Genomic DNA, 19,226 nt, shown 5'->3' with positions numbered 1-19,226 from the left:
ATGTCCACGTCCAACAACACAGTCTTCATGCCTTCTGTGTTGACACTAATAGGAATCCCAGGCCTGGAGTCCGTGCAGTGCTGGATTGGGATCCCATTCTGTGCCATGTATCTCATTGCTGTGATTGGAAATTCCTTGCTTCTGATCATCATCATATCAGAGCGCAGCCTCCATGAGCCCATGTACATTTTCCTAGGTGTGCTAGGAGTGACAGACATTGTGCTTGGTACCAGCGTTGTGCCCAAAATGCTCGGAATCTTTTGGCTTCATATTCCAGAGATTTATTTTGATTCCTGCTTGCTTCAAATGTGGCTCATCCACACATTTCAGGGCATGGAGTCAGGCATCCTGCTGGCCATGGCATTGGACCGCTATGTGGCCATCTGTTACCCATTAAGACATGCTTCCATCTTCACTCACCAGCTAATCACCCAAATAGGGGCTGTCGTGGCACTCAGGGCTGCCATTCTTGTAGCCCCATGCCTAGTATTGATAAAGTGCCGTTTTCAATTTTATCATACAACAGTCATCTCCCACTCCTACTGTGAGCACATGGCCATTGTGAAACTGGCTGCAGAAAATGTCCGTGTCAACAAAATCTATGGTTTGTTTGTGGCCTTCACTGTTGCAGGTTTCGACCTCACATTCATCACTTTGTCCTATATTCAGATATTTATCGCAGTTTTTCGTTTGCCCCAGAAGGAAGCTGGGTTGAAAGCTTTCAATACTTGCATTGCTCACATCTGTGTCTTCCTCCAGTTCTACCTCCTTGCCTTCTTCTCCTTCTTCACACACAGGTTTGGTTCTCATATCCCCCCGTATATCCATATTCTTTTTTCTAGCTTATACTTGCTGGTCCCTCCATTTCTCAATCCACTCGTCTATGGTGCAAAGACCAAGCAGATCCGTGTCCGTGTGGTAAAAATGTTCCGTTCACAATATCCACCTTGATTAACATCTTCATGCCTCTTTATGCAATAACACTCTCAAAACTAAACAAAATAACAAAACTACACATTATTTGAGAAGCTTGAGTTTTCTATTTAATTTTTTTGTGAAATTTGCCAGCATGTTAGATCGTTTTCAAATATCATCGCCCATGACAACTATCAGTCAATGGGGTCGTGGATCCTACCATCGTCATAAGAATGAGAAATGTAGAAAGAGCAAAATAGTGAACATATGTTATTTCTTTCTCTCTTTTATTTTTTAGTCCCTGGTTCAGCTTCCTCCTGTAAAAATTTTTCTCCAGATGGATTCTCACATTACTATGATTCTCTCACTGATTTTAAATGTACCCAAGTCTAATTGTTCTAGGGTGCCCACGTACTCAATGAAGCCATGTTGTTGACCATTTTTCTTATTTTCCCAGTCATCTTAAAAAAAATCAGAGTAAGTGCATCTTAATCGTGTTCTACTAAAACAACTCCTCCACCCCTGCAAAACAAAATCCCTTCAAGTATCTAATGAGAAAACATCTCAAAAGTTCAGTACTTATTGAGGGTCGTTCAGGAAGTCACAGGCACAAAAATCGTGAGAACTCATCTTCCACTTTACACATCAATACTTTTCCTGCTACCTCCATCATTTATTTCCTTATTCATTCATCAAGTACTATCACAAACCTATAATGTTATAGATATTATGCTAGAGAATAGCGGTATACTGCTAAATTTGACACAATGCTTATGTTTCATGGGTTTGCAGCCTTATGTTTCTGGGAGAGAGAGAGAGTCAGGGAAATGAGAGAGAAGCAGTGGTGCCCACAAAGATTATGAGGCTAGCGAAGAGGATGAAACATCGAATCTAACTGAAAGCCCCGGTCACTAGAGTTATGTTTGTTTCATTTTCTATTTTAATTAGGAAGTCTGATTTTTGAGTTATGATGAATAAGTGTCCAAGCAAGTAAGGACACAGCATGCCAGGTAGATGATAGAGGAGATTTAAACTAGAGAATGTATTTAAGGCAACTGCACAGTTTCCTTTTGTTTCTTTCTCTCAATGTAAGGTACAATTTTGAAAGACAAAGAAAATATGAAGACCAAGAATGGCCGTGGACACTGTGTAAAGTTTATCATGTGTCATTGGAGGGGTTTTCTCTATGAGTAAGGCATGTATTGTTGGTGTGAATGCATGTGTGTGTGTCTGTGTGTGCACCCGTGTGAATCGACTTGAGCGCGTGGCCGTATATCTTCTCAGTGGATATAAAACAGCATGTGTCAACTTGACTGGGCCCCAGGATGCCTAGATATTCGGTCAATCATTATTCTGGATATTTCAGTAAGGGTGCTTTGGGACGAGATTAACATTTAAATTGGTAGACTAAGTAAAGCAGATCACCCTGCGTAATGTGGTGGTCCTTGTCCAATCAGTTGAAGACCTGAATAGAAGGAAAAAGCTGACCCTTCCCAAGTAAGTGAGAAATGTCACTTCCTGAGGCCTTTGAATTGGAATATTGACTTTTTTGCTATCTTTGGATTTGAACTGTAGCATTGGCTCTACCTGTGTCTTAGTTTGCTGGCCTTCAGACTAGAACTACACTATCAACTCTTCTGGTTCTTAGGCTTCAAACTCAAATGAACTAAAGCATTTGGATCCCCTGGGTCTCTAGCTTGCCAACTCACCCTGCATAACTTGAGAGAGTTGCCAATATCCATAATTTCCAATTCCTTTTAATAAATCTCTTTTTCTCGCTCTCTAAATATATCCTATCGATTCTGACACTCTGGAGAATCCTGACTAGTACAATGATTTTTAAGAAAAAGCCATTAACTTGAGAAGTTAAAACTGAAATTAAAAGTTATGATGGGGTTTTTATATAGTAATACCTGTGCCCGTATTTTATGATTTCATACCTTTTAGGTGATAACTCTGAGAAGAAGAAGGTACTAGAGCAAAGAATAGTGATATTGTCTCCTATGGGCAAGGCCTCAGGCTGCACACCGCCAATGCCAATTTTCAAATTTTATTTGTAGTGGACACAGTTTTTAACAGGAAAGATCTCAAGCATTATATCAAAAAGTGAATACCATTAATTAATAAGTGATTTTAGCAAGGTTGTAAGATATAAGGTCAACATAATTTTTTTAATATAATCTACATGCTGGAAAAAATAACTGGGAAGTAAAAATTGATAATTTGCTATACAAAATATGAATTTGCTATCCGTATAAAACCATGAGACATTTAGGATACGCTTATGTGGACAATAAAATGAAAAAAATTGCGGTGCTGGCCCAGTGGCGCAGAGGTTAAGTGTGCACGTTTCGCTTCGGCGGCCCGGGGTTCACCGGTTCGGATCCCAGGTGTGGACGTGGCACCGCTTGTCAAGCCATGCTGTGGTAGGCGTCCACATATAAAGTAGAGGAAGATGGGCACGGATGTTGGCTCAGGGCCAGTCTTCCTCAGCAAAAAGAGGAAGACTGGCAGCAGATGTTAGCTCAGGGCTAATCTTCCTGAAAAAGAAAACAAAAAAAGAATTGCAAGGATTCTATACTGTAAATTATAAACATTGTTGAGAGAAAGTAGACAAGACTTAAAAAAGTAGAGAGCTATACCGTGTACAAGGATTGGAAATCTCGATGTTGTTAAGAGGTCAATTCTTCTTGAATTTATCTAAAGATCCAAAGTAGTCCTGAATGGAATCCTAACAAACTTTTGTGATAAGAATTGAGAGCCTAAATCTATATTTAAATGGAAATTCAAAGGAAGTAGATCCAAAGTAATCTGAAAATAAAAAATTACTTTTGAGTATTTACAATACCTGAAATTAATACTTAATATAAAACTATAACAATCAGGACAGTGTGGTATCAGCATTTAGATAAAGAAATAGATTAAGGAAACCAAATATAAAATCCACAAGTAAACCCACATTTTTATAGTTGATTGATTTTCTACAGTTTATAAAGCAATTCAGTGGAAAATGGAGAGCCTTTTCTAAAAATGGGACGGCAACCACTGGTAAAAATTAGTATACATATAGAGAGAGAAACAACTTCTATTACATACCACACAAAATAGTATAAAACTGAAATGTTTAGTTAGAAACTAAATTCAGATCCTCTAAGAAGAAAAATATTGAATAAATACAGACTATCTACATAACTTGAAGATACGAAATCTTTCATTAGGACACACAAAGCTATAAGATATCATCTTTTTAAGAACCTTAACTTCAACAAAAGTGTAATTTTGAGAAAATTAATAACTAATAAACAGACTATGATATTGTGCCGTATATATGTATATACACACATATATTCTGACAAAAGACTTAGATGTAAATTACGTAAATAACTCTTACGACTCCATCATTAAAAGGCAAAAATGGGCAAATTTTTTGCACTACATAAAAGAAAAAAACTACTAAGATACCCATTGACATCAATAAATATCAAAAACATTTTGGTGAGTAAAGTAAGCTGAACAGTTCGTATTTTTATAGTTCTATTTATATGTTGTTCTAGAACAGATGAAATTAATCTAAGGAGAAAAAAATAAAAGCAATATCTTCAGCAGGAGTGGGAGGCAGAAGACATTGATTGGGAGTGGGCATGATAAGGGAACTTTCTGGAGTGATTGAAATATTCTATATCTTGATAAATTTGGGGGAAATACAATAGTCGTGAGATAAGCCTAAGATTTACACTTTTTACTATATGTAAATATTTCCACAAGACAAAATATATCAATAAAATTTGAAGATGTATTATGTTTGTTTTCACAATAATATTGACTATCAATCTGGAGCCTACTCAATGTGTGTTTTAGGCTTGACAAAATGACAAAAATATTGAGGATAGTGGAAGATAATTTTCATAGTGTTGAGAAGAGAGTTGCCGTTATGGAAAGACATGAGACTAGAATGAACACTGAGGATTTGGATTCTGATTAGAATTTTAAGTATGGATTCATTATTTTTAATAGAGAGAGATACATACATATGCAATATAAAACCAATTACATAATTGGGAGTTTCTGTAAGTAAAGCTGTATACACGTTTATTTCTGTACATCTGTTTCCTAGCTACGTTCACTGAGAGGAGCTAAAAGCAATGAGCAAACAGTAGCAACGAATGACCCTTGTGCCTAGATCTTGGTTTCTCAATAACTTTGTTCCTTAAAAGAGACCAGGGCTCCTTGGAAAAATGGTTGTTTCGAGGGCTGGAGCTGGGAAAGTGTAAAGTAAGTCAGGACCATAATGCTGGGCCAGAAAGTAAGGAAGTGCTCAAAATATGGCTGGGAGGTGTAAAAAGGGCACAATATCTAGTTTGAAGGGGCTCTTTCTACACAAATTCAGGGAATTTTGAGCATCAAAATAAATAATTATTGTAGTGATATAATCCATTGAATAAAATCAGATTCTATTCTTTCACACACGTATGAATAAAGCAATACAAGGATAAACGAACAAAAATACACTACCTGAATATAATCATGAGGAAACATCAAAGAAACACAAATTAAGGATATTCTAGATAATAAATAGTCTAGCTTCTTCAAAGCTTTCACTATAAAGAAAGAAGAACAGTCAAAAATACAGAAACATAGGGCCTGCCCAGTGGTGCGGCGGTTAAGCTTGCATGTTCTGCTTCGGCAGCCCAGGATTAGCAGGTGCGGACCTATGCACCACTTGTCAAGCCATCCTGTGGCAGGTGTTCCACATATAAAATAGAGGAAGATGGGCACGGATGTTAGCTCAGGGCCAGTCTTCCTCAGCAAAAAGAGGAAGATTGGCAGCGGATGTTAGCTCAGGGCTAATCTTCCTCAAAAAAAAATAAAAATAAAAAAAAACTCACCGTGGCAGCGAGTTTCATGGCAGAATTTGTCCTGCAGGCAGCCAGCTGGGGCATCTGCTGACAATAACTGATTTGCAGCCGCAGTGCTCCTTGTGGAGACAACGCAGGAAGATTTCACAATAAAATGCCAAGTTGTTGGGTAAAGATATTGAACATATTCACTATTTGAATACTGAAATTCATCAGCCAAAAAACATATTTTAGCTCTCTTAATGGTTAGGCAATCATGATGAACAGCTCCTTCTAATGCAGAACATCATCAGTATAAGGAATTCTGTTTGTCTTTCTTTTGCCTTAACAAATCTATACACATCCACTTCATCTAAAAATTAATAATAATTTTATTACTGGTTTGTGTTGATAAGAAGGGAATGTAGAACATAGCTCTCTTATATCAGAAATGTATAAGAACACCATCCTGTCCATCGTGATCCTGGCAGGCATATTATTAAGAACCCATATGCACTAAAAAGGTACCTGGCTCATTTTGGCTATTTAAACTCCTTAATTTAGCCATTCTTCAGCGTGATCCCTCTACCTAAAAGACAGCAGTATTGGGAAACAGAATAAATTTAAGGAAGAAATGATTGCTTTTAATGTAACTTAAAGGTCAAAGCAAATATTTCTGGAAAAATACACACGCAGAAATGATCTTTCAGGGTGGTTTTCTACAGCTAAATTTTTCTGGAGCAAAATCCAAGCATTTAGTTCTTTCCACAATATTAAGTTGACAAATGGATATTCAAACATGTCGCACTTCAAAAACCAAGATTTTCTTTTAAGTGGATTAATATAAGTCCTGGCAAAGTTAATACGCATTGATGCTTCTATAGTACCCTTTAATAAAGGAATAAATTAATTTACAGGAAAAGAAAAACAACTGTTAGCATAGAACTTTCCTTACCTTTCCTATGGCCTCTAACCAATTTTCTTTTTTAAAGAATGTAGACCAAGGTTGTTCAACTCTGCAGCTACTAGGAAAATAGCATTATTTAAATTTAAATAAAAACTAATCAAATTAAAATAAATTAGAGTTCAGTTCCTCAGTCTCAATGACCTCATGTGTCTAGTAGATACTATATTGGACAGAACACATATGGAACATTTTTATCATGACAGAAAATTCTATTGGTGAGCTGTGGTCTACTTAACAAAAAGTAAGTGTAAGCTTATCCAGAAGGAAAATTACACAGAAACTTGCCGGGAGCAACAATTCACTTATAAATCAACCTACTGATTGAGAAGCCTCAATTTCTTGGAGTTTAATTATGAAATGACTGTTTTCTTCCAACTATGCCCAACAGCATTGCTGGTCAAATTTGCTTCTCCAGCTAGGTGATTGCTACCTTAACAATGCCTTTGGATGATTCCATGGTCATTTCCAGTTACCAGAAATTTTCCAGTAAATAAGACTGAATGCGGTTCTTTTTTAAAACTTGAATTTCACACTTGACTCAAAACTCTTCTGCTCTCTTATCTCCTTCCCCCACAACATGCAATCTTTAGTGTTTGAAGTGGATGGGGGGGGGTAGTTTGTCTCTGAGACAACTTCTTTTCTTCCTTCTAATATTTATTTGTTACTCTGGACATAGAGACAGGAAGGGAACGCAGATAGGGTAACAAAACTCTCCTTATTTGATGGTCTCCACATGTTGGTTAGGGCGGGTCCCTGCTCTACCTCCAGTTTAGGCTGATTTCAATCTGGTTCTGGTGGCTTCTTCTCATGTGGCAGCCTTTACATAAGCGGTGTGTATGTGAAGTTTCATGCATGATTTATCTGTGTCAGAAATCCGTCCAGCATCCCAAGGCCCCTCCAAGGGGCAACTTATCTCCTTCATCCTGACCAGGAACATCTCTTCCAACAACAGACACGAACACTTCCCTTAGCTGTGAGGGAGTCCCATAGTGAGGGAAGAGACACAAAAGCAAAGCACGTCCTACTTTTAGCAACAGAATAAGTCTCCAGATTCTGCAGCTAAGTAAATATTTAGAGGGACAGAGTGTCAGTCTCCCCTTTTCTGAGACACCTCCAATTTTCATGAGGATCTTAATAAAGCTGACTCACTTTGCTCCATGGATGGAGAAACACCAGTCTCCACCTCCAAGGGCAGTGGAAGGAAGAAACTTCAAGGGTAAATTGTGAATATTCTCTGTCGTTCAAGTTCTAACACAACAGGAGAAAACTGGGTGGATAGGGAAGAGGAGAGATGATAACTAGTGGTGGCAGTAGGGACAAATGCTATTTAGCAACCTTGGCAGCTAGTAGTGACTAAGGAAAACCCAGTGCCTTGTGTCCACAGCTTTGGGTTTAGCCACAATTCAAAGACAACAGGAAAAATCTAACTCTACATTCTCTTGCATATGCGGTGGATACTAAAATCCACCCTTAAATATATTTCTTAAATTTTCCATCCTACCATAATAGAGAAGATTTTAGTGGTTTGGAGGTCTGTTCCAGAACAGATTCCACATCGAAATAGGTAAAACATTTACCTTTTGATACTTGACACTTTACAATTTCAAATTTGCTGTTTGCAGCCAACACCAGAGGTGAACAACCCTAATTCATCTGGATAGAGAAACAGTCTAGTTACAAAGTTTCTCAGAGTGAGAACACATGGGCTTCTTTGACCAGGTTATTTGTGATGGAACCAGCCAATGGCTAAGAATGAGAGTAATCTATTCACATGAGCGGGAGGGCCCAGTGCAGGTCAACTTCTACCTGAATATCTGAGGATTACTCCTGAATAATGAATATTTATATTTGAATAAATTAACTCCAATATAGTGATAACAAGCATGAGATTCAGATTTCAATGCCTGACCTGAAGTCCATCTCCAACCCATATTAACTCTGTGAATTTCAGCAAGTCACAGAACTTTCTGAGCCTCTGTGTAATCCTCCCTAATATAGTGCCGCATGAGTAGCTACGAGGGTCATACAGGATCATGCAAATGCAGGGCTTGCATTGCTCTTAAACATTTATCATTAATTTTTACATTACATCCTGATAGCATTAGAGCCCATGAATTGTTTTAAATCCTTTAGATGGAGGAAGATGAGGGAGAGAAACACACGAGGAGGAGGAGGTGACTTTCAAGGAAATGCTTGACAGACTAACTCGTGATCAGTAATTTTACATTTTACTACACGCACTGCCCATTTACTGGATGGCTCTGTTCTCCATTGCCAGACTGTGCTCCCAATGTGATTTTTTTTCAAGCAACATATCATTTTGGGTGTAATTTTCCTTTTTTATTAAAATCACATTGCCATGTGACATTTACCTAATTTGTTTTATCCATAGAAACCACTGAGGCTGGGGCCAGGCCTGGTGGCACAGCAGTTAAGTCCGCACCTTCCGCTTCTGGTGGCCCAGGTCTTGCGGGTTTGGATCCGGGGTGCGGACATGGCACCGCTTGGCACGCCATGCTGTGGTAGGCGTCCCACATATAAAGTGGAGGAAGATGGGCATGGATGTTAGCTCAGGGCCAGGCTTCTTCAGCAAAAAAAGAGGAGGATTGGCAGTAGTTAGCTCAGGGCTAATCTTCCTCAAAAAAAAAACAAAGAGAAACCACTGAGGTTGATTGTTTTTTGAAATGCGTATCTTTTTATGATGCTTCTGTAAATTAGAAAGTCATAAAGACTCAGCTCACAAAATTTCACATAAAAAGGAATTTAGGGGGATGGCACCTTGGCTGAATGGTTAAGTTTGCACGCTCCAATACGGCAGCCCAGGGTTTCACTGGTTCAGATCCTGGACACAAACATGGTGCCACTTGTCAGGCCATGCTGAGGTGGTGTCCCACGTGCCACAACTGGAAGAACCCACAACTAAAATATACAACTATGTACTGGGGGGATTTGGGGAGAAAAGAAAGCAGAAAGAAGACAAAAAAAAATTGGCAACAATTGTTAGCTCAGGTGCCAATCTTTAAGGAAAAAGAATGAGTTTAATACTAAGAAAGGCCTGTTGTGTCTAAATGTTCATACCTCTCACCACCTTTTTGTAACAACATTAGAATAAAAGAAAATATTTGCACTGAAATAAACATTAGAAAGCAAAATCATCTTTTAAAGCATTTAAGTAAAAATACAGTTTTTAAGAATTTTTGTTAATAGCAAAACCTTTTCATTTTAATTTAGTTATTTTATATGAAGGCAACTCTGAGCCAGTAATATAAGCACTTGCTATGGACTGAAATGTGACTCCCCAAAATTCATGTGTTAAGCTCTATCTCCCAAGGTGATATAATGGCACATGGAGCCTTTGAGGGATAATTAGGTTTAGATGAGGTCATGAAAGTGGGACCCACGAGATAAGATTACTGACCTCATAAGAAGAGACAGCAGAGACCTTACTCTTTCCTTACCTGCCGTGTAAGGACACAGCAAGAATACAGACATTTATAAGCCAGAAAGAGAACTCTCATGAGAAACTGACCATTTTGGCACCTTCATCTTGGAACTCTAGACTTCAGAATTATGACAAAATGTTTTCTGTTGTTTAAGCTATCTAGTCACTGGTATTTTGTTATGGCAGCCTAAGCCAATAAAGACCGAAGTATACGTATTTTCTTATCAACAGAAAGAATTGAGTTTGTTGAAAGAAATGTATGAGTTCTTGCAAAAATAAAGACATGTTAAATTGAAAGGAAAAAAAAAGAAAGAACAAGAGGAGGGACAATATCAATAAGAAGCAGAATAGGAAGCCCCAGACCCTTCTTATTCCCGCCAAGATACCCACTCAACAACGTCCCTGAATCTAAGTGCTAACAGGAAAGGTGCCAGGGTGGGAGCCACTGAGAAGAAAAGCCATGGTTTGGACTAGCATGTAGTCACTCTCCGTATTATCCCCCCAACCACCAATTCAGTATAGAAGGAGCTGGAGAAATCTCCAACTGCTTGCTTCTCCAAGTGAGTCCAAGTGACTCCCCAAGGATCTGGGTTTTTGAGGGACCGATCGAAGCGCTGATTTCTGTGTTACCTCTCTTGGAGCACTGATGGAACCTGGCAAACTAAAATGCCTGGGGACTACAGAGAACAAAAGAGCTAAATGGCTTTCTGCTGCTGCCTCTCAGCTGGTAAGTTCATAAAGATATAATGGATGATGCTAAAATCTTTGAAAATACATAAAATCATTTCAGCCTAATTTGGAATGTGATTGTGACAATTTGGTGAGACTTGGTTTGGATACAGGAAAGATTAGGGTCATCAAAGTTCATCGCAAGAAGCTCAGAAAGTGAAGGTGATTGCAGTGAACTTTCCAGTCAGCCCCTTCATGGACATAAACAAGAAATCAGTGCTTCTCTGACTGGAACTAGATTACAGAAATATTTCTTTTATTTTTCTGTCAGTGTATCTATATTGATTAGTCTGAATATCTCAAGAATTTTTAGGGGCTGTCCCCATGGCATAGTGGTTAAGTTTGGCGCGCTTCGCTTGGCGGGTTTGGATCCTGGCACGGACCCACACTACTTGTTAGTCAGGTTCTACAGTGACCCACATACAAACAATTCAGGAACATTGGCACAGATGTTAGCTCAGGGCTAATCTTCCTCAGTAACAACAACAAAAAAATAAATTTTATTTACTTTTATTTGCTCATTATTTTTGTAAATACTGTCATTGACTTCTTTTGTGTTGTGTTGGAACACTTTCTTCTCTTAGGAATTTTTAAAAGGAAACCATTTTGGTTCTCAGGCCCAAAGAGAAACCAGAGTTTGGGAATTTCTTTTAGTTGCAGAACTGTTATTAGACAATGACTCTTCTAAGTTCTGAACCATATTGTGCCTCCATTTTCACCCTCGTCCCAAGTGAATCTAAACACTCACCAGGGATTGGAGAAAACCAATCCTCCAGGTGTGTCCTATAGTACAAAACACTTGTCCTTCACTAACTGAAACACCCAAAAGATCCACTCTATGGCTCCTATGTGTGTTACCCCAGAGGATCTCTGGTAAGTCTTTGGGCTTGAGTTTCCACACTGAGCGTGGAGAAATGGAGGACTGGTTTCAAAGAGAACACATAATCCATGTGATCCTATATGAAGCCAGGTTGACAGGAAATAAATAGAATCTTACAGTAGTTGAGTGTTCAAATAGTATAAAAATTTTGTCTCACGCTTTTCAGAACATTTCTGAATCAGTTAATGACACAATGGATGACAAATTTTAAAGTGAGTTGACAAATAGGATGATCTCTAGAGAATGATCTGAGCTGATAAATGAACGGAAACCCTATTTGCTAAAAGCTCAGGAAATTATACCTGTTTAAACTGGGAAACATTCAGAGGAAGTGATGCCCTTCAAGTCATTCAGGAAAAATGCTCATTTAGATGAAATGCTCACAAAATATCTGAGTTGTGTTCTAGGTGACCTTAGAGGTCTCAGATGCTCTTCGTTTTTCAGGTGAAAACATTTGAAGGATGATGGAGAGAACGCAACTGTGAGATTTTTCTATGTCCCCAATCTGTTGTTTTGGATCCTTCTCACTGTCTTTATCTGTTTTATACTTTGCTGAAATAATTTCAGAAATTGAGCTTTGGAATTACTAACAGATAATAAATATAACTTGTCAATTAATATTTTGAATATTGTGAGGAGGAAATATTTTCCTGAAGAAGAGAAAAATAAAGACTAAGCAATCAGCAGGCAAGGAAACCTCAAAGGCTTTGAAAATGATAAGATAAAGCCATTCATAGGAGGCTTTGAAAATTATAGTGTTGTATGTTGGAGTGACCAGTGAAGGGCAAGAGAAAGAGGATGGATCTAGTTCCATGAAAAACAATGTATAGAAAAAGTTATCACATCCATAGAAATCATAGTATTTAGAATGAATATAAGATGCGTTAGGGTATAAGAAATGAAAACATTACGATTCATAGACAGTCTATGCTATTATAAATTCTTAATAAGAAGGCTTAAGGATGGAATAATGGTTATTGATGGGGAGAGAAAAGAGCAAAAGGCATAGATTGGAGCTTGGCATTGAATACAAAAGATGTGCAAATAGCAGGGCGTAGTAAGGGACAGCAAAGGAACATAGATGTGAATTTAAAATAATTGATGTTTTTTCTCAGATAATAAGTAGGAAGAGTTGCGCAATGTGTGACTGGGTTTTGGAAAACACTGAAACTTTGAAAAATTAGGTTAAAAGCATTCTGCATCTATTGGAGAGGGATCAGACTATGACGAGATTAACCTGAGAAGACAAGCTAGTGAACTTCAAAACAGAAAATATTCTCATCAAACTTGTTTTCTGATTATGATCAGCAGAGAGGTCTACCACAACAGTGAAACCTTTATTGGCAACGAAGTTGGAGTCCTTGAAATAGCTTTACTCTGCGTTCAATGATTCTTTTCCTAATTCCAATTGGTAGGTCATGAAAAACGACAGACGTGCAACAAATGCAAGATAAAGGAAATCTGTTTTGTACAGTAGTCAAGGACCAGAAAGAAAAATACATTTAATTTTGCTCTTTGAAAAGAATTAAGTGAAGTAGAAACATAGAACCTGATGGTTGGCTTTGCAGTGACTTCGTGAAAAGAGATAGAATATAAGAGAGGAGTAACTGCAAAGGAAAAACTAAGATGGAAAATATTGCATTGTATATATATACAGCATCTTCTTCATACATTCATCTGTTGGTGGGCACTAAGGTTGTTTCCATATTTAGGCTATTGTGAATCACACCACAGTAAACATGGTGGTGCAGATACATCTTCAATATTCTTTTTTCATATCCTTTGGATATCTACCCAGAAGTGTAATGACTAGATACTAGGATAGATCTGTTTTTGATTGTTTTATGAATCCCTATATTGTTTTCCATAGTGGCTGAATAAATTTACATTCCAACCATTAGTGTACAGGGTTCCCTTTTCTCCATATCCTCACCAACACCTATTATCTCTTGTCTTCTTGATGATAGCCATTCTAACAGGTCTGAGATAATATCTCATTGTGATTTTGAATTGCATTGCTCTGATGATTACTTTAATCAACTAGGAGAATGAAGGAAATCCTGACATTTGTGATTCTGAGGACGTTATGCTAAGTGAGGTAAGTCAGGTAGAGAAAGATAAATGCTTTATTATATCACTGTATAATATGTAGAATCTTAAAAAAGAAAAACTCATAAAAACAGAGAGTAAAATGATGGTTACCAGGGAATTACAGTTAGCGAAATTAGAACGATGTTATTTAAGGGTAGAAACTTGCAACTAGTGGATAAATAACTTCTGGAGATCTAATACACAGTAGAGTGATAATAAACAACACTGTCTTATAAATATTAAACTTGCTAAGAGACTAGATTTTAATTACACTCCCTACAAAAAAAGAAAGACAATTAGTTGACATGACAGAATTGCTAGCTAAAGCTATAATGGCAATCATATTGCAACATATGCATCAATTTGTTGTGCACCTTGAACTTACAAAATGTAATATGTCAAATATATTTCAATAATAAAGATATGAATGTATACTCCTAATGTAACTAAAGTATATTATGCTAAAATAAATTAATTTGTTCTTATTTATTATTCATGAAGTCTTGCCATGGAATAGAAGATGAAACAGGATTATCACTCCTTGGTTCTGCTGACCACACCACCATGCTCATATTCAATGGCTCCATCTTCATGCCCTCTGTACTGACACTCATCGGGATTCCTGGCCTGGAGTCAGTGCAGTGTTGGATTGGGATTCCATTCTCTGTCATGTACCTCATTGCTGTGATTGGGAACTCCCTAATTCTAGTTATAATCAAATATGAAAACAGCCTCCATCAGCCCATGTACATTTTTTTGGCCATTTTGGGGGCCACAGATATGGCGCTTAGCACCTGTATTCTTCCCAAAATGTTAGGTATCTTCTGGTTTCATTTGCCAGAGATTTCTTTTGATGCTTGCCTTCTACAAATGTGGTTTATTCATTTATTCCAGGGAATTGAATCAGGGGTCTTACTGGCAATGGCCCTAGATCGCTATGTGGCCATCTGTGACCCCTTGAGACATGCCACCATCTTCTCTCAACAACTCTTGACTTACATGGGAGTTGGGGTGACACTCAGGGCTGCTATACTTACAGCACCATGCCTGGTACTTATTAAATGTCGTCTTAAACTCTACCGAACTACAACCATCTCCCACTCTTATTGTGAGCACATGGCCATTGTGAAGCTGGCTACTGAAGATATCCGGATCAACAAGATATACGGTCTCTTTGTTGCCTTCACCATCTTAGGGTTTGACATAATCTTTATCACCTTGTCCTATGTTCAGATCTTTATCACTGTCTTTGGATTGCCCCAGAAGGAGGCACGATTCAAGGCCTTTAACACATGCATTGCCCACATTTGTGTCTTCCTGCAGTTCTACCTCCTTGCTTTCTTCTCTTTCTTCACACATAGATTTGGTTCACAAATACCACCATATGTTCACATCCTCCTTTCAAACCTTTATCTGTTAGTCCCAACTTTTCTCAACCCTATTGTCTATGGAGTGAAAACCAAACAAATCCGTGCCCACGTCCTGAAAATGTTTTTCTCCAAAAAAACACCTTGATCATTAGTGACTCCATCTATAGAGATTTCAGGTTGGTTAAAAGGAGTGACTTGAATATGGGAAAGTTATATCTTCTACAAATATCAAATACAAAAAACAAATCTTTAAATATCAGATGCTTATAATGAAGGAGATTTTAACAAATCATCAAAATACTTAAGAATTTCTATCTGCTATTCATAAAAAGAACAAACTCTCTTATGCGGAGATTTCAAATTTTTTCTGTTCTTCTATATGGGGCCTAACAATTTAAACCTAGAGGTTACTCTCTGGCAACACGTAGGCCAACATAGAAACAAAATTACAGACAACAATACTTGATTGCAGGTAACTTTCATGGACCATGTCACACATCAATATTCTCAACAGCTAACCCAAACCCACAGCTAGGATTCTGGTTATTTTTAAAATATTTGCTTGTGAATCTTTATTTTGAGAAATTTGAAATCACTTATCTATTTTTGTCTGCTTTCTCTGAAATAAAGATGAATATAAAAGTAATGTAAAATTAGTAATACCAATATCAGCAATACAAAAAGTATATGATGCAAGCCAAAGTCTATAAACATTGACTAAATTGCATAAGAAAGAACGCACAAAAAAGATTGATAGAGAAAAATTGGCATGTTCAAAAATGTATTTTTTAGGGAAACAAAAGTGTGATCTGTACTTAAATAGAAGACATCCTTTCAGAGCCGCAAGGTTTAATGATTTTAACTAATTTGAGTTTTACCTAAATTTGGAGGTTTATGTTCTAGAATTGAATACATAGACAAATAAGTCCCACTGCATTTAGAGACTGCCTACAGCAAATATTTAGTGTAGAGGACCTGTGTCATATTTACACTTATATTAATGACATACAGGATAATGCCTGAGACTTTTTAGGACCTAAGTAAAATTGACATTGAACAATAAACAATTTAAACATCTCCTTGCTGTGTTTCAATGGTCTTCAATAGCAAAACTTCTGAAGACTTCAAGGTATTATGCAACATCATAGAGAATTTATGCCAACATGGTAAACAAAGAAGACTGCTTGAACGAGACATTCTGTAAAGTATGAGCCAAACATAAACCTAGAGTATGAGAAACTGACTCCTAAAACAGACTTCAGGTCTTTCTTCAGTGTTTGCTATTCCTCTCTCCACACAGCTTCATCCTCTTTCAGACGGCGGCATCGATAGACATCAGGTATAAATTTTCTTTAATTAACCTTCAAGATCAATAAGATGATTTTTAAAAAGAACCAAGGGTATGGGGAGAGACATCTGGATCTCTAATTCTGGACGGATGCATCATAAGAGTAAGAAATAACCTGAGAAACGTGATTAGAAAAAAAGAAGGAGACCATATCATTCAAGATGTGGAGGTAGAAGATAATTTCGCACAAAAAACTCATTGAATGAAGCAGAAACAAGTTTGAGTCATAATGACCTTGGCTTTTGATAAAATTTATATAAACACAACTATATGAAACGGGAGTGAACAACACAGTGACAAATGGAATAAAACAACATGTTAATGGATAGTCAGACATATTTATCCCATGCCAACAGTGATCAAGAGAGAGCAGGAGTGGACTTACATCAGACAAAACAAACTTTTACTCAAAACTGTCATAAAAAGCAAAGAAAGACATTACATAATATTAAAGGGGTGAATTCACAGGGGAAATATAATACTTACAAAAATATATCCAATATATAATCACCAAATATATGAAGCAAATATTAGTGCATACAAAGGGAGAAATAGACCACAACACAAAAATAGCAAGAGTTCAACACCTCACTTTCAATAATGGATAGAACATCCAGACAAAAATCAATGGGAAACTGAGGACTTGAACACTATAGTCCAAATGGACCTTATATACATATACGGAACATCCTACCCAAAAGCATCAATGGAAACATTTTCCAGGGTAGATAACATGTTTTGTCAGAGAACACATCTTAAAAGTGTAAGAAGATTGAAATAATACCAAGTATCTTTTGTGATTACACTATAGTGAAAGTAGAAAGCAATAACAGAATAAAAACTAGAATATTCACCAAAATGTAGAAATGAACACACTCTTGAACAAGTGATGGGTCATAGTTCAAAGAGGATATCAAAAGGGTTATTAGAAAATCACTTGAGACCAATGAAACAAAACACAGCATACTAAACCATAAGGAAAGTAACAAAAGCAGTACTATGACAGATGTTTATAGCAATAAATGACTATATTAAACAAGAAAGAAAAACATCAAAAAATAATCTAAATCTGCATCAGGGAATTAGAAAAAGGAAAATAAACTAAATCCAAATTAACAGCAGAAGAAGTAACAGTAGAGCAGAAAGAAACAAAATAGAGAATAGAAAACAACAGAAAACATCAAGAACTAAGATTTGATTTTTAAAATATTAACAAAGTTGACAAACCTTTAACTAAAGTAAGAAAAGAGGAGAAGATTCAAGTAAGTAAAATCACAAGTGAAAGAGGAAACATTACAATTGATACCACAGCAAGGCCAAGAATCATAAGAGACTATGATGAACAATTATAAGCCAACAAATTGGATAACCCACAAAAACTGAATAAATTTCTAGATATATACAACCTACCAAGACTGGATCATGAAGTAATAGAACATCTGAACATGTCCCTAACTTATAAGACGATTGAATTAGAATCAAAACCACCTAGTAAATAAACACACAGTACCAGATGGATTCAATGGTGAATTCTACCAAGCATTTAAAGAACTGACTTCATGGGCCGGCCCAGTGGTGCAGCAGTTAAGTGCGCATGTTCTGCTTCTGGCGGCCCAGGGTTCGCCAGTTCGGATCCCAGGTGCAGACATGGCACCGCTTGGAACGCCATGCTGTGGTAGATGTCTCACATATAAAGCAGAGGAAGATGGGCATGGATGTTAGCTCAGGGCCAGCCTTCCTCAGCAAAAGAGAGGAGGATTGGCAGCAATTAGCTCAGGGCTAATCTTCGCCCCCCCCCCGCAAAAAAAAAGGAAAAGAAAAAAGTAAGGAATTGACTTCAGGGGCCAGCCCCATGGCCTAGAGGTTAAGTTTGGCACACTCGTTTTGGTGGCCTGGGTTTGGTTCCCAGGCACAGACCAACACCACTCACTGGCAGCCATGCTGTGGCAGCAACCCACGTAGAAAACAGAGGAAGATTGGCACAGATGTTAGCTCAAGGTAAATCTTCCTCAACAAAAAGATGAAGATTAGCAACAGATATTAACTCATGGCTAATCTTCCTTGGCAAAAAAAGAAAGAAAGAAAGAAAGAATTGACTTCATATCTTCTCAAACTCTTCCAAAAAGTTGAAGAGGGGACTCTTCCAAACTCATTTATGAGACCAACATTACCCTGAAACCAAGGTATGACAAGAGAAGAAAATTGCAGACCAATATCCACAATGAACATAGATACAAAAATTCTCAACAATATATACGCAAACTGAATTCAAGAGCACATTACAAAGATCACACACCATGACTAAGTGTGATTCATACCTGGGCTGCAGGGATAGTTCAACATACGCAAGTCAATAAATATGATGCACTATATCAACATAACGAAGGGAACAAGTAATATGATCATTTCAATAAAAGCAGAAAAATCATTTCACAAAGTTCAACATTTCATGATAAAAACTCTCAACAAATTAGGTATAGAAGAAATGTACTTCAATATAATAAAACCATAGATGAGGAGCCCTCACCTAACATCATCCTCATTGTTAAAAAATAAATCAAAATTTTTTTCCACTAAGATCAGGGTCAAGACAAAGATCACTCTTGCCACTTACATGCAACATAATTCTGCTAGTCCTTGGTAGAGCAA

General features: G+C 37.3%; 2 protein-coding genes across 2 annotated transcripts; both read left to right on the top strand.

The window, feature by feature from the left end:
- Window positions 1-951, top strand: LOC106830153 (olfactory receptor 52A1). Its single transcript, XM_014839579.1, has one exon. It carries the CDS (start codon window positions 1-3, stop codon window positions 949-951), a length of 951 nt encoding a protein of 316 aa, XP_014695065.1.
- A 13,472-nt stretch (window positions 952-14,423) lies between these two features.
- On the top strand, window positions 14,424-15,374 carry LOC106830372 (olfactory receptor 52A5-like). Its single transcript, XM_014839954.3, has one exon. It carries the CDS (start codon window positions 14,424-14,426, stop codon window positions 15,372-15,374), a length of 951 nt encoding a protein of 316 aa, XP_014695440.3.
- Window positions 15,375-19,226: the final 3,852 nt, after the last annotated feature.

Source organism: Equus asinus, chromosome 20, assembly GCF_041296235.1.
Source record: "Equus asinus isolate D_3611 breed Donkey chromosome 20, EquAss-T2T_v2, whole genome shotgun sequence".
Classification (NCBI taxonomy): Eukaryota; Metazoa; Chordata; class Mammalia; order Perissodactyla; family Equidae; genus Equus; species Equus asinus.
This window is presented reverse-complemented; position numbering and strand designations above follow the sequence as displayed.